This window comes from Bos taurus, chromosome 5 (assembly GCF_002263795.3).
Source record: "Bos taurus isolate L1 Dominette 01449 registration number 42190680 breed Hereford chromosome 5, ARS-UCD2.0, whole genome shotgun sequence".
Lineage (NCBI taxonomy): Eukaryota > Metazoa > Chordata > Mammalia > Artiodactyla > Bovidae > Bos > Bos taurus.
The window spans coordinates 110,461,894-110,477,152 of record NC_037332.1 but is presented as its reverse complement, the minus strand read 5'-3'; the positions used below and the strand labels follow the sequence as shown (position 1 = coordinate 110,477,152).

The 15,259-nt window shown below is 56.7% G+C and overlaps 1 protein-coding gene across 2 annotated transcripts; it reads left to right on the top strand.

The window, feature by feature from the left end:
* Nucleotides 1-1,681: 1,681 nt before the first annotated feature.
* Nucleotides 1,682-13,534, top strand: CBX6 (chromobox 6). 2 transcript variants are annotated; one of them, XM_024991661.2, is made up of 5 exons: nt 1,682-1,904; nt 3,037-3,080; nt 3,248-3,313; nt 3,457-3,523; nt 7,912-13,534. In XM_024991661.2, the coding sequence occupies exons 1-5, from the start codon at nt 1,881-1,883 to the stop codon at nt 8,908-8,910; spliced, it is 1,200 nt and encodes a 399-aa protein (XP_024847429.1). In that variant the 5' UTR covers nt 1,682-1,880; the 3' UTR covers nt 8,911-13,534.
* The last annotated feature ends 1,725 nt before the right edge of the window (nt 13,535-15,259 follow it).

Here is a 15,259-nt window from a genome sequence, read left to right as displayed (position 1 = left end):
ACTTATCCCAGAAGCCCCCTGGTTCTCGGGCCTTTCACTACTGGCTTTCCTGTTTCTCCAGTTTGCAGACAGCAGACTTCTTGAGTTTCCATAATCATAAAGCCAATTCCTATAAGAAATCTCCTCTTACATATCTCTGAGTGAGTGTGTAGTCTCTTAGTCGTGTCTGACTCTTTGCGACCCCATGTAGGCAGGCGCTTTACTTTCTGAGCCACCAGGGAAGTCTTCTTATGTATCTCTATATACATGCTATTGGTTCTGTTTCTCTGGTGAGCCTTGGCTAATATATCTAGACCCCCAGGGCATCTTAAACATACCTTTTGTAGTAAGTTGAATAAGGCCCCACCCACCAAATAGGTCCCCAGAACCTATGAACATGATACTTTATATACTTTACATAATATGTAACTCTATGGTGAAAAGTACTCAGCAGATACAATTAAGGTAAGATATGTCAAGATGGGAAGATTGTCTTCAATTATTTGGGGGGCCCAATGTCATCACAAAGGTCCTTATTAGAAGGAGGTGGTCAGTCAGTCAAGGGAAGGCAAAAGTAAATACTAGAGTGAGCCAAGGAATGCCAGCAGCTTCTAGAAGCTGGAAGAAGCAAGGAATGGATTGTCTCCCTAGAGCCCAAAGACACAGATCTGGGCCTTCTGACCTCCAGAACTGTAAGATGAAACATGTGTGTTATTTCAAACCACTGGCCTGTAATGTTACATCACTGCTGTAATGTTATAGCAGCCATAAGAAATGAATGCATCTTTATTCAAGCATGGGTAACAGATGCCTTTCTCACCTCAGAGCTCCTCAGGCCTGGGCAACTTGGTTTTTGACAGTTGAACACAAAGCCTGAAAAAGGACTCACAGGAGCTGCTGAAAGAACCAACAAATGGGTTAATGCTTACCGGCTTCATCCAGCTGTCTGTGTTCTGCAGCCTGAGAACACACACACATTCATATCCACGAAGCTCACCTGTCCAACCACCTCCACCACCCCCAGGAGGGCAATTCTTTACTCACACAGAAGCCCACTTTGAGCTGGACAGCAAATAGCTATTTCTCAAGAGCATGTGGACTTTAAGAGGGGAGGGGGATCTCGCCCAAGGTAATAATTGGACAAATTAGCAGGCTGGTAGGGATGAGGAACAGAAATTTTGACGTGGTTGACTTGAAACCACAAGAATTGGGGTTGCACCACAGGACATGTAAAAATCTTCTTTTCCAACAAATAAATAATGAAAGCAAGAGACAGCCCTGATCGGAACCACATCCCCAGCCCTCTCCACCTCCGTCTGGGTCCCACCACAGACAAACGATTGGGAAATTGTACTCAATGACATCAAAAAAGGTCCATTTTATATCATTAAGGGAGAAAAGTGGATTCCAGCTAGTGTGAACAATGCGATCCCGTTCTGTGAAAACAAAGTATTTAAATACACATCTATACTACATATATATAACGTACAAAGGAGCATAGGTACGTGTGTTTATTAGGCATGGGACAGAGGCTAGAAGAAGATCCGTGAAGAGCTTAACGGTTGGATGGAGATTATAGACAGTTGCTTTTTTTTTTCTTACTTAAAAAATTGCAAAGAACAGGGCTGTTGGTGTTCTTTAAAAAAAAATAAAGTTTAAATAATTCAAAATAAAAGATATGGCGCTGTTTGTGTGGCAGGGCTGCTTTGTGCCCCTTCCAGGACAGCCGAAGTCTCCCTTTCCCTCCCCAAATAGGAAGCTGGGCTGTGGTCTCCCCGTTAGCAATGGCGGAACCATTAGAGGAACTGTAGGCGGCAGAAGGATGACGCGGCCAGGGGGCCTGGGAATCAGAAAACAGACAGACCTGACCGCGAAGGCGGCTTTTGCCGAGTGACCCAAGGATGACCCGCTTCGGGCCCAATCTGGTATGTAGGAAGCCTGTAGTCACCCCGCGGCCTCTTCTCCCTGGACCGCCCCCCCACCCCCAACCACCGCCACATCTTGCTCGCTGCGTCTTCACCCGACCTCCCTCCCGGTGAAGGCAGGTGCCCGCCCAAGACCCCGGCCGAAAACAAATCCAAGGGATCACCCCGACCTTCCTCGGCCCCATTCGCCGCCTCACCCCACCCTTTCCTGCGGTGGCGTTTTTGTTGTAATTCATCTGAACTGGTTACAAAACCACACTCCCACGAATACATAAATAATGGATAAGGGGGGGGGGGGGGGAGCAGTGTTTTAAAGAAATTCCCGCAGGGCCTGGCAAGGCAACAGCAAATGCATTTCTGCTGTATCATATTTAACTGTTTGCAAACTTCTTCTGGGAGGCTGAGCGGCGGCTGTAGAAATTCCACCCCCACTTCACCGCCCAGGGCCCAGGAGTGACTGTAAGGGAGGGTTAAGAGGGAGAGGTAGTCAGCGGTCGGGGGCCAGGAAGATGGAGGGGAGAATGAGAAAGTGTTTGTAGGATTGAAGCCGGGGTGTCCACAACCCGGCTTCCCGCAGGCCAAGCATCTCCTTCCCCGGCTTCGGGGCCGCGGCTCCCCGAGCCAGGCTAGGCCCCTTTAAGAGCCAGCGCGCGCCCTGGTCCCGCGTGCGCTCACTTTCCCTAGCAACCGCCCCGGGGGAGGAGGAGGTCCTGGCAACGGCGCACCAGCCCGGAGGGTCACGTGACGGCCCGCAGCTGGAACGCGAGCGCGCGCCCTGCCGCGCGCCCGCCCGCCGAGCCTGAGCGCTGCGGCGCGTGCGCGAGCGGTGCAGCACCGGCCGCGGGAGCAGGGAGTATTATGGGCTGTGGGTGCCGCTGAGCAAGATGGAGCTGTCTGCAGTGGGCGAGCGGGTCTTCGCGGCCGAATCTATCATCAAACGGCGGATCCGAAAGGTGAGCCGCCTCCCAGGGCGGGACGCCTCGCCCCGCAGCCGAGGCCGGAGTCCGTGGGCCAGCTAGGTGAAGCGGTCCCGCTAACCTGGGCTCTCTCGCCCACCCCCGCGCCGTCGCCTCCTCGCGTCCCCGCATCTTCCCCACCCCCACTCTCCTCTTTTTTTCCTTCTCTTTTTCAGGGACGCATCGAGTACCTGGTGAAATGGAAGGGGTGGGCCATCAAGTGAGTGTCACGGGATCCAGGAGCGAGGGGGGAAGGGAGGCAGCGGACATCGGGGCCTTTTTTTTCTTTTTTTTTTTTTACCTTGGGGGGTGCGCACATTTGGTCCCTCGCATGTGCCTCTGCCTCTCTGGTTTTGTTTTTTATTTTGTGCATGTGTAACTCGGCAGGTACAGCACTTGGGAGCCCGAAGAGAACATCCTGGACTCGCGGCTCATTGCAGCCTTCGAACAGAAGTGAGTTTGGGAAGCTGGCAGGGGCGGTGGGGCCGAGGCTCGGCTGGGGCGCCGCGCGGGGAAGCGGGAGGGCCGGGGAGGGCAGCGCGGAGTGGGGCCCGGGAAGGGGCTGGGTTTTAACCTCGGGTGTTTCTCGGCCGCAGGGAGCGGGAGCGTGAGCTGTATGGGCCCAAGAAGAGGGGACCCAAACCCAAAACTTTCCTCCTGAAGGTAACCTGGCCCAGCCCCAACAGCCCCCTCTCGGGCCCCTAGCCCGGGCGCAACACGGGGCCTGCAGGGGAGGGACAGATCCGCGGCCGCCCTTGCGGGCGGGCCTTTCGAGAGGGGGGCCCCAGCTGGGCAGGGGGTGGTTTTGAGCCCCCGACGAGCCCCTGGCAGGCGGCCCTGGCCAGTTCCAGCTTCTCTGCAATAGGGGCCTGGGAATGGGGACGAGGAGGGAGGATGATCCTTGCTCACAAAACCAGGGTCTGGGGAGGCCAGCAGGAAGAGGGTGGATGAGGCAGGTGGGGGCCTCTGCACGTGAGAGCTCTGCTGTCCCCCAGCCTTGAGCTGGTGGGGCTCTACCTGGAATTCACGTCCAGAGCAGGAGTGAATGTGATCTCCCTCATGGTGCGGAACAGGGAGAGGCTTTTGGGGTGGGGGGCTGCCTCCCTGTCTCTAGCTTGCCTCTCAGGATTTATTCTGCATGCCTTCCCTTCCGACAGGAGGATCGAACTTAAATTTGACCTTAAGTCACTTCACTTTGAGTTTTATCACCCAGACTGGGCCACTGGTTTCCAGTTATCCCCACTTCTGGCTGCGTCTGGAGGTTCTAATGAGGATGGAGGGGGAGAGAGTAAAAGCATGGCACATTGGCCTTGGCAAGGGAGGGAGACCTAGCTCCAGAGGAAGCCATCTTAGAGGTTTTTGGTGTTTATTTATTTATTTTTTTTTAATGAGAACAGAGTCTGGGAAAGGAAAGTCGAGATGACCCAAGGTGGCAGGCAAGGCTGCAGGCAGTCTCCGTGGGCAAGCACTGTCTCCCCCCTAGTGCTAAGGTTTTCTCAAGGCCCCGTCCCACCCTGACAACCTATGACTTTGTGGCAGTTGGCATGAGCAGGGCAGACGGGACTCTGCAGAAAAAAAGGCTGTTCAGAATGGCAGGTCCTCAGAATCTCCGATCTGTCCGAAAGGCTCAAAGCCCAGTTGGTGAAATTTCCAGCCCCCCGCTTCCCTCAAAAGGACTGTACATGTGTATAAAGTTTGCCTCGGACTTAAAGCAGAAGTGAAAGAAATAATGGTTTCCAGAATTACATCCTTCTGTGACCCTTGTCTCCAAATTACACACATCTTAGGAGATTCGTGGAGCAATCTTAACCCTTGATGTTTCTTTTCGGGAGGGATGGGGCAGAGCAGCAGGATGCCAGTGGGCTGTGTGACAGCCTCTCACAGTGCAGCTGGAGTGCCCTCTAGCGGGGAAGCGGGTAACGGCCATAAGCATTGATTCAGAATGCTTTTCTTTTTTAAATAGCTGTAGTTCTGGCTGTGGGCCTCATAGTGTTGAGCCCCGACATGGATTATCTCCTTTCGATTGCTCAAAACCCCCCTACGAAGTAGGGAATGGTATCCCTCTTTTGCAGATGAGAAAATCAAGGCCCAAGGAAGGGACGTGATTTTACCTGAGCTCCCATCACCCAGCTTCCTAGCTTTATCATGTCTCCTTTTCTTAACCCTGTTCCTCAGGGAGTACACATCAGGTTAAGGAGAAAAGATGGACACACACAGGAAACTATGAAGGCTGCAGAGCTGGTGGGGCAGGGGACAGAGAGGCAGATGAGAGGACCTTGATTTGGAGACGAGATGAAATAGATACTCAGCATGAGAGAGAGATTTGCAAGGGGTGATGGAGATCAGCTTGGTCTGAACCCAAGAGGCAGTGTCTAATAAACAAATCACACTCAGGTAGCACTCACTTGCTGCAGGGAACTATTCTGAAGAGAACAAGAGCCCATGAGGTACGTTGCATTATCTGCATTTTATACATAGAAAAACTTGAGACCAGAGAGGTTAAATAACTTGCTTGTGATCATGGAGAGGGAGTGGTAGAGTCCAGGGCTTTATCTTCCACGTTATCTAGATGTAGTACATGCCAAGCCCTGGGAGCTATGCCCATCACCCCGTCAGAGTGCAATAAATGCACTGGCTGTGGTTACCATTTTTAATTCACAGGCAGACCCAGGTCTCACTTTCAAAGAATTCTCATCCTGGGGAGGGGAGAGGAGGAGGAGCATAAACTAACCCCCTTTGAAAAAACATTTAGAAATTACAAAGTAAAATTTTTTTGTAGAAAGGTTGGAAGCCATACATTAGAAAAAGGTTACTCTCAAAAGCACCACCCCTTGGATAGACAAGTCTAGCATTTCTCGAGTGATTGCTGTGTGCCAGGCGTTTTGCTAAGCAGGTAACATATACTATCTCATGGTCCCAGGAGTCCCACAAGCAGCCAGGGTTTCATCCTGGATCTGACGTTTGCCTTGCCTACATGCTTCACCAGTCCCCAGGGACCATGCATCGCTGCTGGACTCCGGCAGAATCGTAATTACAGAGGTCCTGGAGCCCCAGCCGCGTTCAGAGGGAATAAAGTCTAACCCCCAGGGTATTGGAAAGAGTGGGGAATCCCCTAAGCTCCCTTGGGGATGAAGCTGCAAAAAGCCCTTACTGCCTTGCCAAGGAAGGCTGGCTTTCCCCTGCCTTTGTCTGGGAAGGGGTATGAGGGAACCAGCCCCTGGCTCCACTTGCTCTGAGCTGGAGGAACTGGCAGCCCTGGCACAGGGAGGTTGGGCCCACATATGCTGCCACCTAGTGGCTGGAGGGATTGTTAACTAAGCCACCCCAGGAGACGAGACAGAACTTGGAGGACATGTGCCTCTTCCACGTTCTAAATGACATCCTCACTTATTCAGCATTTAAGTCCACACATAACTTCCTTCTGGGGCTTGTGGTCAGATACACTCTAGTCTTGTCTACCAGGCTACCTCCGGGGTTCTGATTAAGCGTCCAGCACCGTGGGGATGGGTGGTGGAGAGACCCCTAACCACAGATCACACTCTTGGGGACCCCAGAGACTGACCCGTGGGAATGTGCCCTTCCTCTCAGCCACCCCAGCTCTCTTGGCTGGAGACAGTCACTGCCTAACAATCTCCCCCACCAGGAGCAAGGGTATCTGTACAGAACCCAGACTGGTCACCCATCTCTACCCTCTGTCCAGCCATGGCTTTCCGTTCCCTGGGCCCTCTCTGCCTCCACCATTGGTCTTAGCAGTACCCCTTCAGCAGGCCACCTGGGCCTCCACAGACGCTTGGGGCATAGCTCAGGAAAGTCAAGGGTGTTTTTTGTTTGTTTTCCTACTGATGCTTCATCCTCCAAGACAGGGACCTAATCTGTGCTCCTCTGGAACCTGTACTTCTTGCGTTGAATCACCCTGTACCCTAATTGCCTGTTACCTGTCTTTTCCTTGGATTGCTGCCCCCAGGACGTAGAAGCTGTGTGTGGTCGCAGCGGTAGCCCCAAGCAGCTGGCAGGTGACTCATTAGCACTTTCTTAGTGAGGGAAGGACTGGCCCCCGGAGGATGGCTTACCTAACCTTGTGAGTCTCTTGCCCTGGACCTGGGGTCTCTGAGGGCCCTGCCACACACATCCTGCACCTTCCCTGAGGTAGCAGGTGAGCTGCTGCAGAGTCCTGGGGCTTTACACACTTCACACCTGGGACTGTGTGCAGCTGGGCTTAGGAGCCTGGTGCAGTAAATATCGCTTGTTCCCCACAGACTTCTGCCCAGCCGTCCTGCCCCCAGGCCATCTTGGCACAGACTGTGGCGAGGTCCATCCCACCTCTTAGCCCATCCCCACCAAACCGATGCCAAGGAGGTTTTAGGTGCTGGCTTTGAAATCCGTTGGCACCAGTTTGCTCAGACCCAGGCCTTGAGCCAGACCCTGGGCAGACAGATGAATCAGACCCAGGAGGGGAAGTGCCAGGGGCTGGGAGTGAAGAGGAGGGCTCAAAGGTCTGCCCCCAGAGTTGAGGAGGTGAGACTGAGCTGGAGGTGCAGCTTGTTCAGAGGCAGAGAAAGGGCTCAGGGCATCTACAGATAGGTCCATTGGGCTGGGGTGTGGGGTGGAGCAGGGAGAGATCACCCTCTGCGTTTGGTCACCAAGAATTAGTCCATGGAGGAGTGCCAGGCTGGGCCGGGATCTTCCCAGGGCAGAAGTGGTCCGGGGCTTCTTTGCATGCAACATCCTGGCAGTTCCACTTCTGTGTGTCAGCAAGGACAGCCAGTGACTAGTTTGTCCCTGTGGCCCACAGCCGAGCTGGGAAAGTCAAGCCTTGCAAGTTGGGCCTGGATGAGGGTCTGCCTTGCTCCCCAGCCTTCTGCACTTTGCATCACCTGTCTGAACCTGTTTCTTTTTATCACTCAGGCAGGGGTAGGAGCACAGGCTGATTTTCTTAAGTGCCCTCAGGATGGTTTCTTGACCCCAGTACTCGTGGGTGGCCGAGGCAGGGGATGTCCAGAGGTCAGCGGGCAGCCCGAGCCCTCAGCCACCTGCCGCCCTCTGTCTCACAGGCGCGGGCCCAGGCCGAGGCCCTCCGCATCAGCGACGTGCATTTCTCCGTCAAGCCGAGCGCCAGCGCCTCCTCGCCCAAGCTGCATTCCAGCGCTGCGGTGCACCGGCTCAAGAAGGACATCCGCCGCTGCCATCGCATGTCCCGCCGCCCCCTGCCCCGCCCAGACCCCCAGGGGGGCAGCCCCGGCCTTCGCCCGCCCATCTCCCCTTTCTCCGAGACGGTGCGCATCATCAATCGCAAGGTCAAGCCGCGGGAGCCCAAGCGGAACCGCATTATCCTGAACCTGAAGGTGATCGACAAGGGCCCAGGCCCAGGCGGCGCCGGGCAGGGGGCTGGGGCTCTTGCCCGCCCCAAAGTCCCGTCCCGGAACCGCGTCATCGGCAAGAGCAAGAAGTTCAGCGAGAGCATCCTGCGCACGCAGGTCCGCCACATGAAGTTCGGCACGTTCGCGCTGTACAACAAGCCCCCGCCCGGCCCTCTGCAGCCCCCGCCTGCCGGCAAGACCGACATCACCGCCTCCCCCGGCCAGGGGCTGCTCCTGGCGCCCCCCAGTGCCCCCTACGACGAGCGCAGCTCCAGCTCCTCCGACTGCCCCTCGCCCGTCCCGCACTCCTCCGAGCCGGAGGACGCGCCCCCCAAGCTACTCCCGGAGACCACGAGCCCGTCGGCCCCCGACTGGCGGGAGCCCGAGGTGCTTGACCTGTCCCTCCCGCCTGAGGCGGCGGCCACCAACAAGCGGGCGCCTCCCGAGGTCCCTGCAGCTGCCAGCCAGGCCCTTCCCACCGTCCCTGAGCCGGCCGGCGCCGCCTCCGAGCCCGAGGCGGGGGACTGGCGCCCTGAGATGTCACCCTGCTCCAACGTGGTCGTCACCGACGTCACCAGCAACCTACTCACGGTCACTATCAAGGAATTCTGCAACCCAGAGGATTTCGAGAAGGTGGCTGCTGGAGTAGCAGGCGCCGCAGCGGGGGGTGGCAGCAGCGGGGCGAGCAAGTAAGGGGGGCTCCACCAAGGAGGGGGGGCTGGGGGGCGCCCTCCTGCCCAAAGTCATACTCTTGCTCCCGCCCCCCACACTCCCCGCCCTCAGACAACCCCGCCTGTGCTTTGCTTGTTTCAAAAGGCTCGGTGTTGACCCCGGGATGGGGCTGGGTAGTTGGAGACCCCCTGAAGCCCAGTGGGAGGGGCAGGCCTGAAACGGGGTGGGGCTGGGGTGGGGGCGAGGGCACCAGGAAGTCCTCCCTCTTACCTCTTGGCACCTTCCTTGCCCACCCACGCACGGTGGGGCCTGCCGGGTGGCTCCTGGGGAGTTTCAGAACCTGGGGTTCAGCTGCCCTCCCCACATCCCGCCCTGTGTCTCCCCAGCTTGCTTCCAGCTCTCGCGCACAGCATCTGATTTCTCGGTGCTAACCCCCGGCAGCTGCGGGGATCCTTAGGGGACCCCCATCCCAGCATGGGCACCGTCCCTTTCCTTCCTCCAGATAACCCGGGAAGGAGGGGCAGGGATGGGGAAGCCAGGACAGAGGTGGAGATGAAGGCGGCCGTGGCCCCTCTCTTCCCCTTCTCCCCTCCCGTGCGAGGGCGGCAGGAGCTGGGCCCACGTTTGGACCACCCAGGCGGGCCCCCGTGGGCCCCGCCCACCCGTCTCTTTCCTAATTTCTGTCTTGAAGGTGGGAGGGGCTGGCACGAACCTCGCCTGCCATGGCCTCCGGGCGTCTAAAGGTCCCTCAGTTTCAACCAAAGGTGCTACAAGAACCTGCAGCGCGGACTTCCGGCTGCGCATGCGCCTGCCGCCCCAGGCGCGTCCGCGTGTATCCGTGTCTGCGTGGGGCCCCGGACCTTCCCTGGCCATCAGCCGGGCCTGGGACCTGATCCAGGTCCGAGGAGTTTGCTGCGGAGGCCTAGCTTCCCGGCGCGCGTGTGCAGGGGCGGGGCGCCCGACCCCTGCCTTTCTCCTTTGGGGTGGTCGGACCTAGCATGATGGGGACTGAGGCCGAGGGGAGACAGGCCCCCGTCCCAAGCTGCTGCTTCCTCTTGGCTGTTTGCGGGGAGTTGGAAGCCTGGACACCGTTCTTAGGGTCTCCGGCTTCTCCCCTCCCTGCCCCCTCTCTCTTGCTTGTGATCGCCCAGGCTCTGTCACAGCCCAGCCTTCTCCAAGCAGCAGGAGGCCTCCACTGCTCTAGGCAGCTTCGTTTGCTGCTGCAGCCTGGAAACGAGTTGTCCACGCCAGTGGCAGAGACCAAAACCCCGGTTTTAGGCCGGGTGTTGGGAGGACAGACTGGCCAAAGCGGGGGATAGACGAGGGGGCCCGGTGTCCTTCAGGATAGCGGGCATGTGCAGGACCCGGGGTCTGGGGCACAGGGAATACAACCCCGCTGGCCAGCCCTGGGGCACTGCCTGGGCGGTTTGCAACGAGTCGGAGTCCTTACTGGTGGCTCGAGGTGGCTTCCTGGTGTGTCAGCTTAGAACCAGTGATGTTAGAAGGAGGACGCAGAAAGGGAATTCCGGCTGGTTAACAAACGCCTTGGCCCTAAGCATGGGGAGGACTCTGTCTTCCGACTCTCCCTGCCAGATTGTGGCAGGGTCCTCTGACCCTCCCCGAAACATTGATAGAACGAGGGTGGTCACAGGGTTTGGGTGTCTGGAGCTCCTGACCCCTCCCCATCCTGCCCTTCTGTTGGCTCCGTGGCCGTCCAAGTGCCAATTGGCTTCGCCCCAAATAAGGGCTGGTATTTCTCCTCTGTCCTTAGAGGGGATTCCGCCCCCCCCCCCACACACACACACCGACCCCCACCCCAGGTGCGTGTCCACCTGGGTGCCAGTTACAGGTGTTTCCAGAGACCATAGAAATGTGTTTTCCTGAGAGTCCTTGTCATTTGTGACCTTTTTTGTAAAGAAGTTGTGTTTTCAGAGGTGATTTTATGACAGGAAAGTGAAAGAATTAGTTTTGCAAAAAACAAAAAAAAAGAAAAAAAAAGGGGGGGAAGAAATAGAAAAAAATATTGTGGGATTCCTATGGGGTTGGGGAGGGTGGGGAGAAAGATATTTAAAGAAAAACTAGTAACGCAGCGATTGCACAGCTGAGGCGGCAATGTTAGGAACGTGGACAGAGGCCTAGGCCCAGTTGGGAGGGCACCCCCACCCCGGCGACAGCCCCTCTCCTTGGCCCTAGACAAGTTAAGCCCTCCCTCCTGTGCTCTGCCCAGGTTCCACTCTTGTCCCAGCTCAGACGGAAGGATGACCCCTGTTCCCAAAGGAACTTGCCAGAAGCTTCAGGGGCCAGGCAGGTAGAGCTGAGATTGGGGGAGGTAGGGGTCAGCAGGGGTTCCACTGTTGCCGGGACCCAGCGTTGGTGACTCTCCAGGAAGGCTGGTGAGTGGGTACAGTTGGGTTCCTTGCCCCCCTGGGAGAGTCTTCGGTGGTGATCATGGTGGGTTGGGGGTAACCCTAGGGAGAGGGTGTGTCCGCCCCGTCTCTTTCCACAGGCAAGTCGCTGCCCTGGACCCCCAGCTGTGCAGCCATGCCCCAGCAGAGGCACGCATGCGCATGGCTGTCTCCCAGGCGGGCAGCTCCCCTGGGGGCCCAAGTGGGCACCAGGTCAAGAGCAAGCGGAGCCCTCCTTACCTCTCTCCCAGGGTGGCTCTGAGCCGGGCCCAGTAGCTCCCACCACACTTGCACAGACCAGCCTCCCATGGGCCCTCCCTCCCCTGCTGCTGCTTTTCCGTTTGCCTAATTACCAAGCAGAAGTTGCAGTTTGGTTGGCTTTATTTTTTGTATGTGAAAGACCCCTCAAGACCCGGTCTTCTTCCTTGTTCAATATTGGTTGGGGTCATCTCCCCTTAATGCCACCCTCTCCTCGCCCCCATGACATAGGAAACAGATGAGGTCTGGTGTCTGGTTTGAGGGGGGAACTTGGAACCCATCCCTGTCTCATTCCCCTCCCAGATACTCAGTTTGCCCATCTGTGAAATGGGTGTATTGGGCAGCATGGCCTTTTCCTAAAGCATGGCCTTTTCACCTGTTGGTGTCCAGGCAGCTGCTGAGGATTAGGTGGTGGTGGAGGTTGCTGGCACTGGGGCCTCTACTCCCACAGCTGCTTTTCATTCTCACCCTGCAAGGGGGTCAGGATCAAAATGGGCTCCAGCAGAGCCCAGTGAGGCAGGCAGAGTGGGAAGGGTCACCCCACTTCCAAGGCCAGGAAACTGGGCCTCTGAGAGGCAAAGCTGCTTCATTGGAATGAAGAGCCCAGCTGCTCTGGCCTTTCGGGGACAACCTTTGAAAGGTGGAGTCCAGGGCCCTGGAGCTACCACAAAGCCAGGGGCTTTCCCTGAGCCAGGCAGTCTTGGGTGAGAGGTCAGCCCAAAGGAGGAAGCTGTTGGCTTGGGGAACTGGGCCACCACCAGCCTTTCTAGCCTCCGGGTGGACCCAAGTGGACACACTGCCTTTTGTGTCTTTAGGGGTTTTGTTGGTGGTTGTTAGTTTTGTGTTTTGGGAGGTTTTTTTCTTTTCTGTTTTTTTTTTTTTTTTGCACTTGGCCCATGCCGGACAGTGGGACCCGCCTGGTCAGTTCCACTTTCAGGCTCCCATGCACTAGCCCAAGGCAGCCTCTTGGGGGCTTGTATGGTTTAAGGAATCACTTTTGGAAAAAAAAAAAAAGGAAAGTGTTTAAAGGTTTTTTTCTTTTTTTTTTTCTTTCTGCATCTCCTCTCAGATTGAGAAAGCCCAGAATTAGGGGCTACCACTCCAGGAGAGAGGGAGGGTGTCCCCATCCTGGCCCTGTCTTACTGATAGTTGCCAAGACACCAAGATGGGGACAGGCTGGGTGGAGACCGAGGTACCCATCTCCCAGGCCTGTGGGGTCACCCCATCCCGCCTTGAAGGAGTCAGCACCCCACTCCAGCAGTGGGTGAGTGCCTGTTGTATGCAGAGCTTCAGTTAGGCAAAGAGGGGCTGGTGGTCTAATTGAGGGACCCCTTGCAAGAGGCCACAGTACAAGGAACCAAGGGTTCTGGGGCCTCCCCTTGCAATTGGGTGGAGTAGAGATGGAGACTTCTTGTTGGTTTTAATTTAAAAACGCAAAAGCCTAAAGAAATGTATCTTATAATTTTTTTTTAATTTTTGAAAAGCTCATTTAATGAATTGTGCACGAATGAATTCTATATATATAAAATATACATATATAGCTCTATATTTGGGGAGGGGTGCTATCTCTTTTTTCTCTCATTTTAAAAATGAAGTGTTGTTGCCTTTGTCTGTGGTTCAACCATCCAGCTCCCAGCTGGCTAAACTTTGCCTCCAGTGGTTCAAGACAGGAAACTAGTGGGGGGAGCGGGAGGCCGGAGACGCGGGGCGGGGGTGCCACCCCAGCACGGGCTGGGCCTCCGGGCCACCTGCTCCTCTGCCAGAGGTCACGGGTGGAGAAACGCCTCGTGTGGGCTGTGGGTTTCGGCTCTGTTGTTCGGGCATTGGTTGTTTCTGGGCCGGGGGAGGGGGGTCTGTGCTACTCTCATCTTGGATGTTTTGTTCTGCTGCTCTTCAATATCGTATCAATGCCAGGAAGGGGGCGCGGAAAGCCTCTTTGGCCCCCCCCCAAATAAATTGTCACATTCCGAAGCTAAGCTCTAGCCCCTGGTCTGTCTCGTTTCTTCTGGCTGGGACTGTGATCTAGAAAGCTCAGGCCGTGCCTCCCCCACTGCAGCGAGGAGAGGGGGTCCTGGCCCTCAGCAGTGGTGGGCCAGTGCTCCAGCCCATTTCCAAGCTCTCCCTCTCCTACCCCGCCTCCACCTTGTAAGTAAGCTAAACTTGAAGGGAGTGCCCCCTACACAGGTAAAGCGACGTGTGTGCCACATCTTGGAACCTGGAGACTACCTGGTCGGCGGGCACGTGGCGGGGTGGTGAGGGTCCCACCATTGCCCAGTCCCCAGGTCCTCACAGCACCTTCAGAGAGGGCATCCCCCGGGGGCTGGATCCCTAGCCAGCGGGTCACCACAGAGCCTGGGAGGGAGCAGGCTAGGGTAGGGGGCACGAGCTAGACCCTTGCCAGCGGTGGTGGTGGTTCAGTCAAGTTGTACCCGAGTCTGTGACCCCATGGACTGCAGCACGCCAGGCTTCCCTGTCCTTCACCATCTCCCAGAGCTTGCCCAGACTCGTGTAATTCCTTTGCCAGTAACAACCAGTGTTAACAAGAAGCTGCTTCAGTTCAGAGAAACCTGTTTGCTGGGTGTTTGTGCGCCTTCTCTAATGAGAATAGTGGACTGAGGAGCGTGTCGGACGCCGCGAAAGCATCAACCCCCTGCAGACGCCGGAGCCCTCACGGGTCTGCTGTGAGCAGCACCTCTGTCCATCTGTAGCCACTCATTTGTCAGGCCTGAAACAGGTGTTGCCTTCCAGCCCTCCCCTTCCCCACCGCCCCCACCCCCTTGTTGTGTAAGCCCCAAGGCTGGCCTCTCCAAGGTGTCCCCACCCTGCGCCCCCACCCCACCTGTCCTGACCCCAGCTCCTCTGACAAAACCTCCATGATCTGCTGTGCCCTCCCGGCACCTCACCTCAGGGGGCTGGCAGCCCTGCTGAGAGTCTTCAGGAAGCCCACTGCCCTCGGGATCATGTCCCAAGTGTCCCCCACCCCCCCGGCCACACACACACACACACACACACACACACTGTACCCAGGGAGAGTGCCCTGCCTGAGCCCCCATCCCTGTTCTGGCCTGAGGTCTTGGCCCTCCCGTCCCTCAAGGCGGGCGAGGTCTTCATCCCCAGCCTCATCCCCTAGGATCCATGCCTGACACCTTTTCTACTAAGTGTCACCAAGCTCGGGCCTCCTCCCTTGTTAGCACTGTCAGCGAGGCTTGAGAGTGGCGGAGCGGTCGACGTGGGGCCCCAGTGCCACTCGTCCAGCTGGCCGAGGTCCAACAGGAGTGTGTTTCTGTCTGAGAATGGTCTAGAAACAGAAGTTGGGCAGGGGGGTGGGGAGGTGGGGGCGGGGGGAGATGGGACCCCGGGTCGAGTCCGGGCTCCGAGACCCGCTCCCACTTTGTCATCTCGCCCAGTTCAGGGTTCCATCCTCCAAAAACCCCCATTTGGTACTTAAACAGCAATAACCTGAGTAGTCAGCACACCGGCTGCCTGTCAGGCCTCTGTGAGCTCTCTGCCTTCCCCTCTCACGCCCTGCCCACCCTCCCCAGTGCCCAGGGTGATGAGCCAGTGTCACAGAGGAGGGCCAAGGATAGAAGAAATTCCTTGAAAAAAAAAAAAAGAAATTCCTTGGCCCCCTCAGTGGCACAGCAGAGGGGGGCTTCCCCACCCCCACCCTTTTCTCTCTGGGGTTGAGACCATGTGGGCTGCCCTTG

Coding starts and splice junctions, on each gene's coding strand:
- CBX6 (XM_024991661.2), top strand. CDS start 1,881: ATGACCCGCTTCGGGCCCAATCTG. Junction 1,905..3,036: donor CCCGCTTCGGGCCCAATCTG/GTATGTAGGAAG, acceptor TCTCTTTTTCAG/GGACGCATCGAGTACCTGGT. Junction 3,314..3,456: donor ATTGCAGCCTTCGAACAGAA/GTGAGTTTGGGA, acceptor TCTCGGCCGCAG/GGAGCGGGAGCGTGAGCTGT.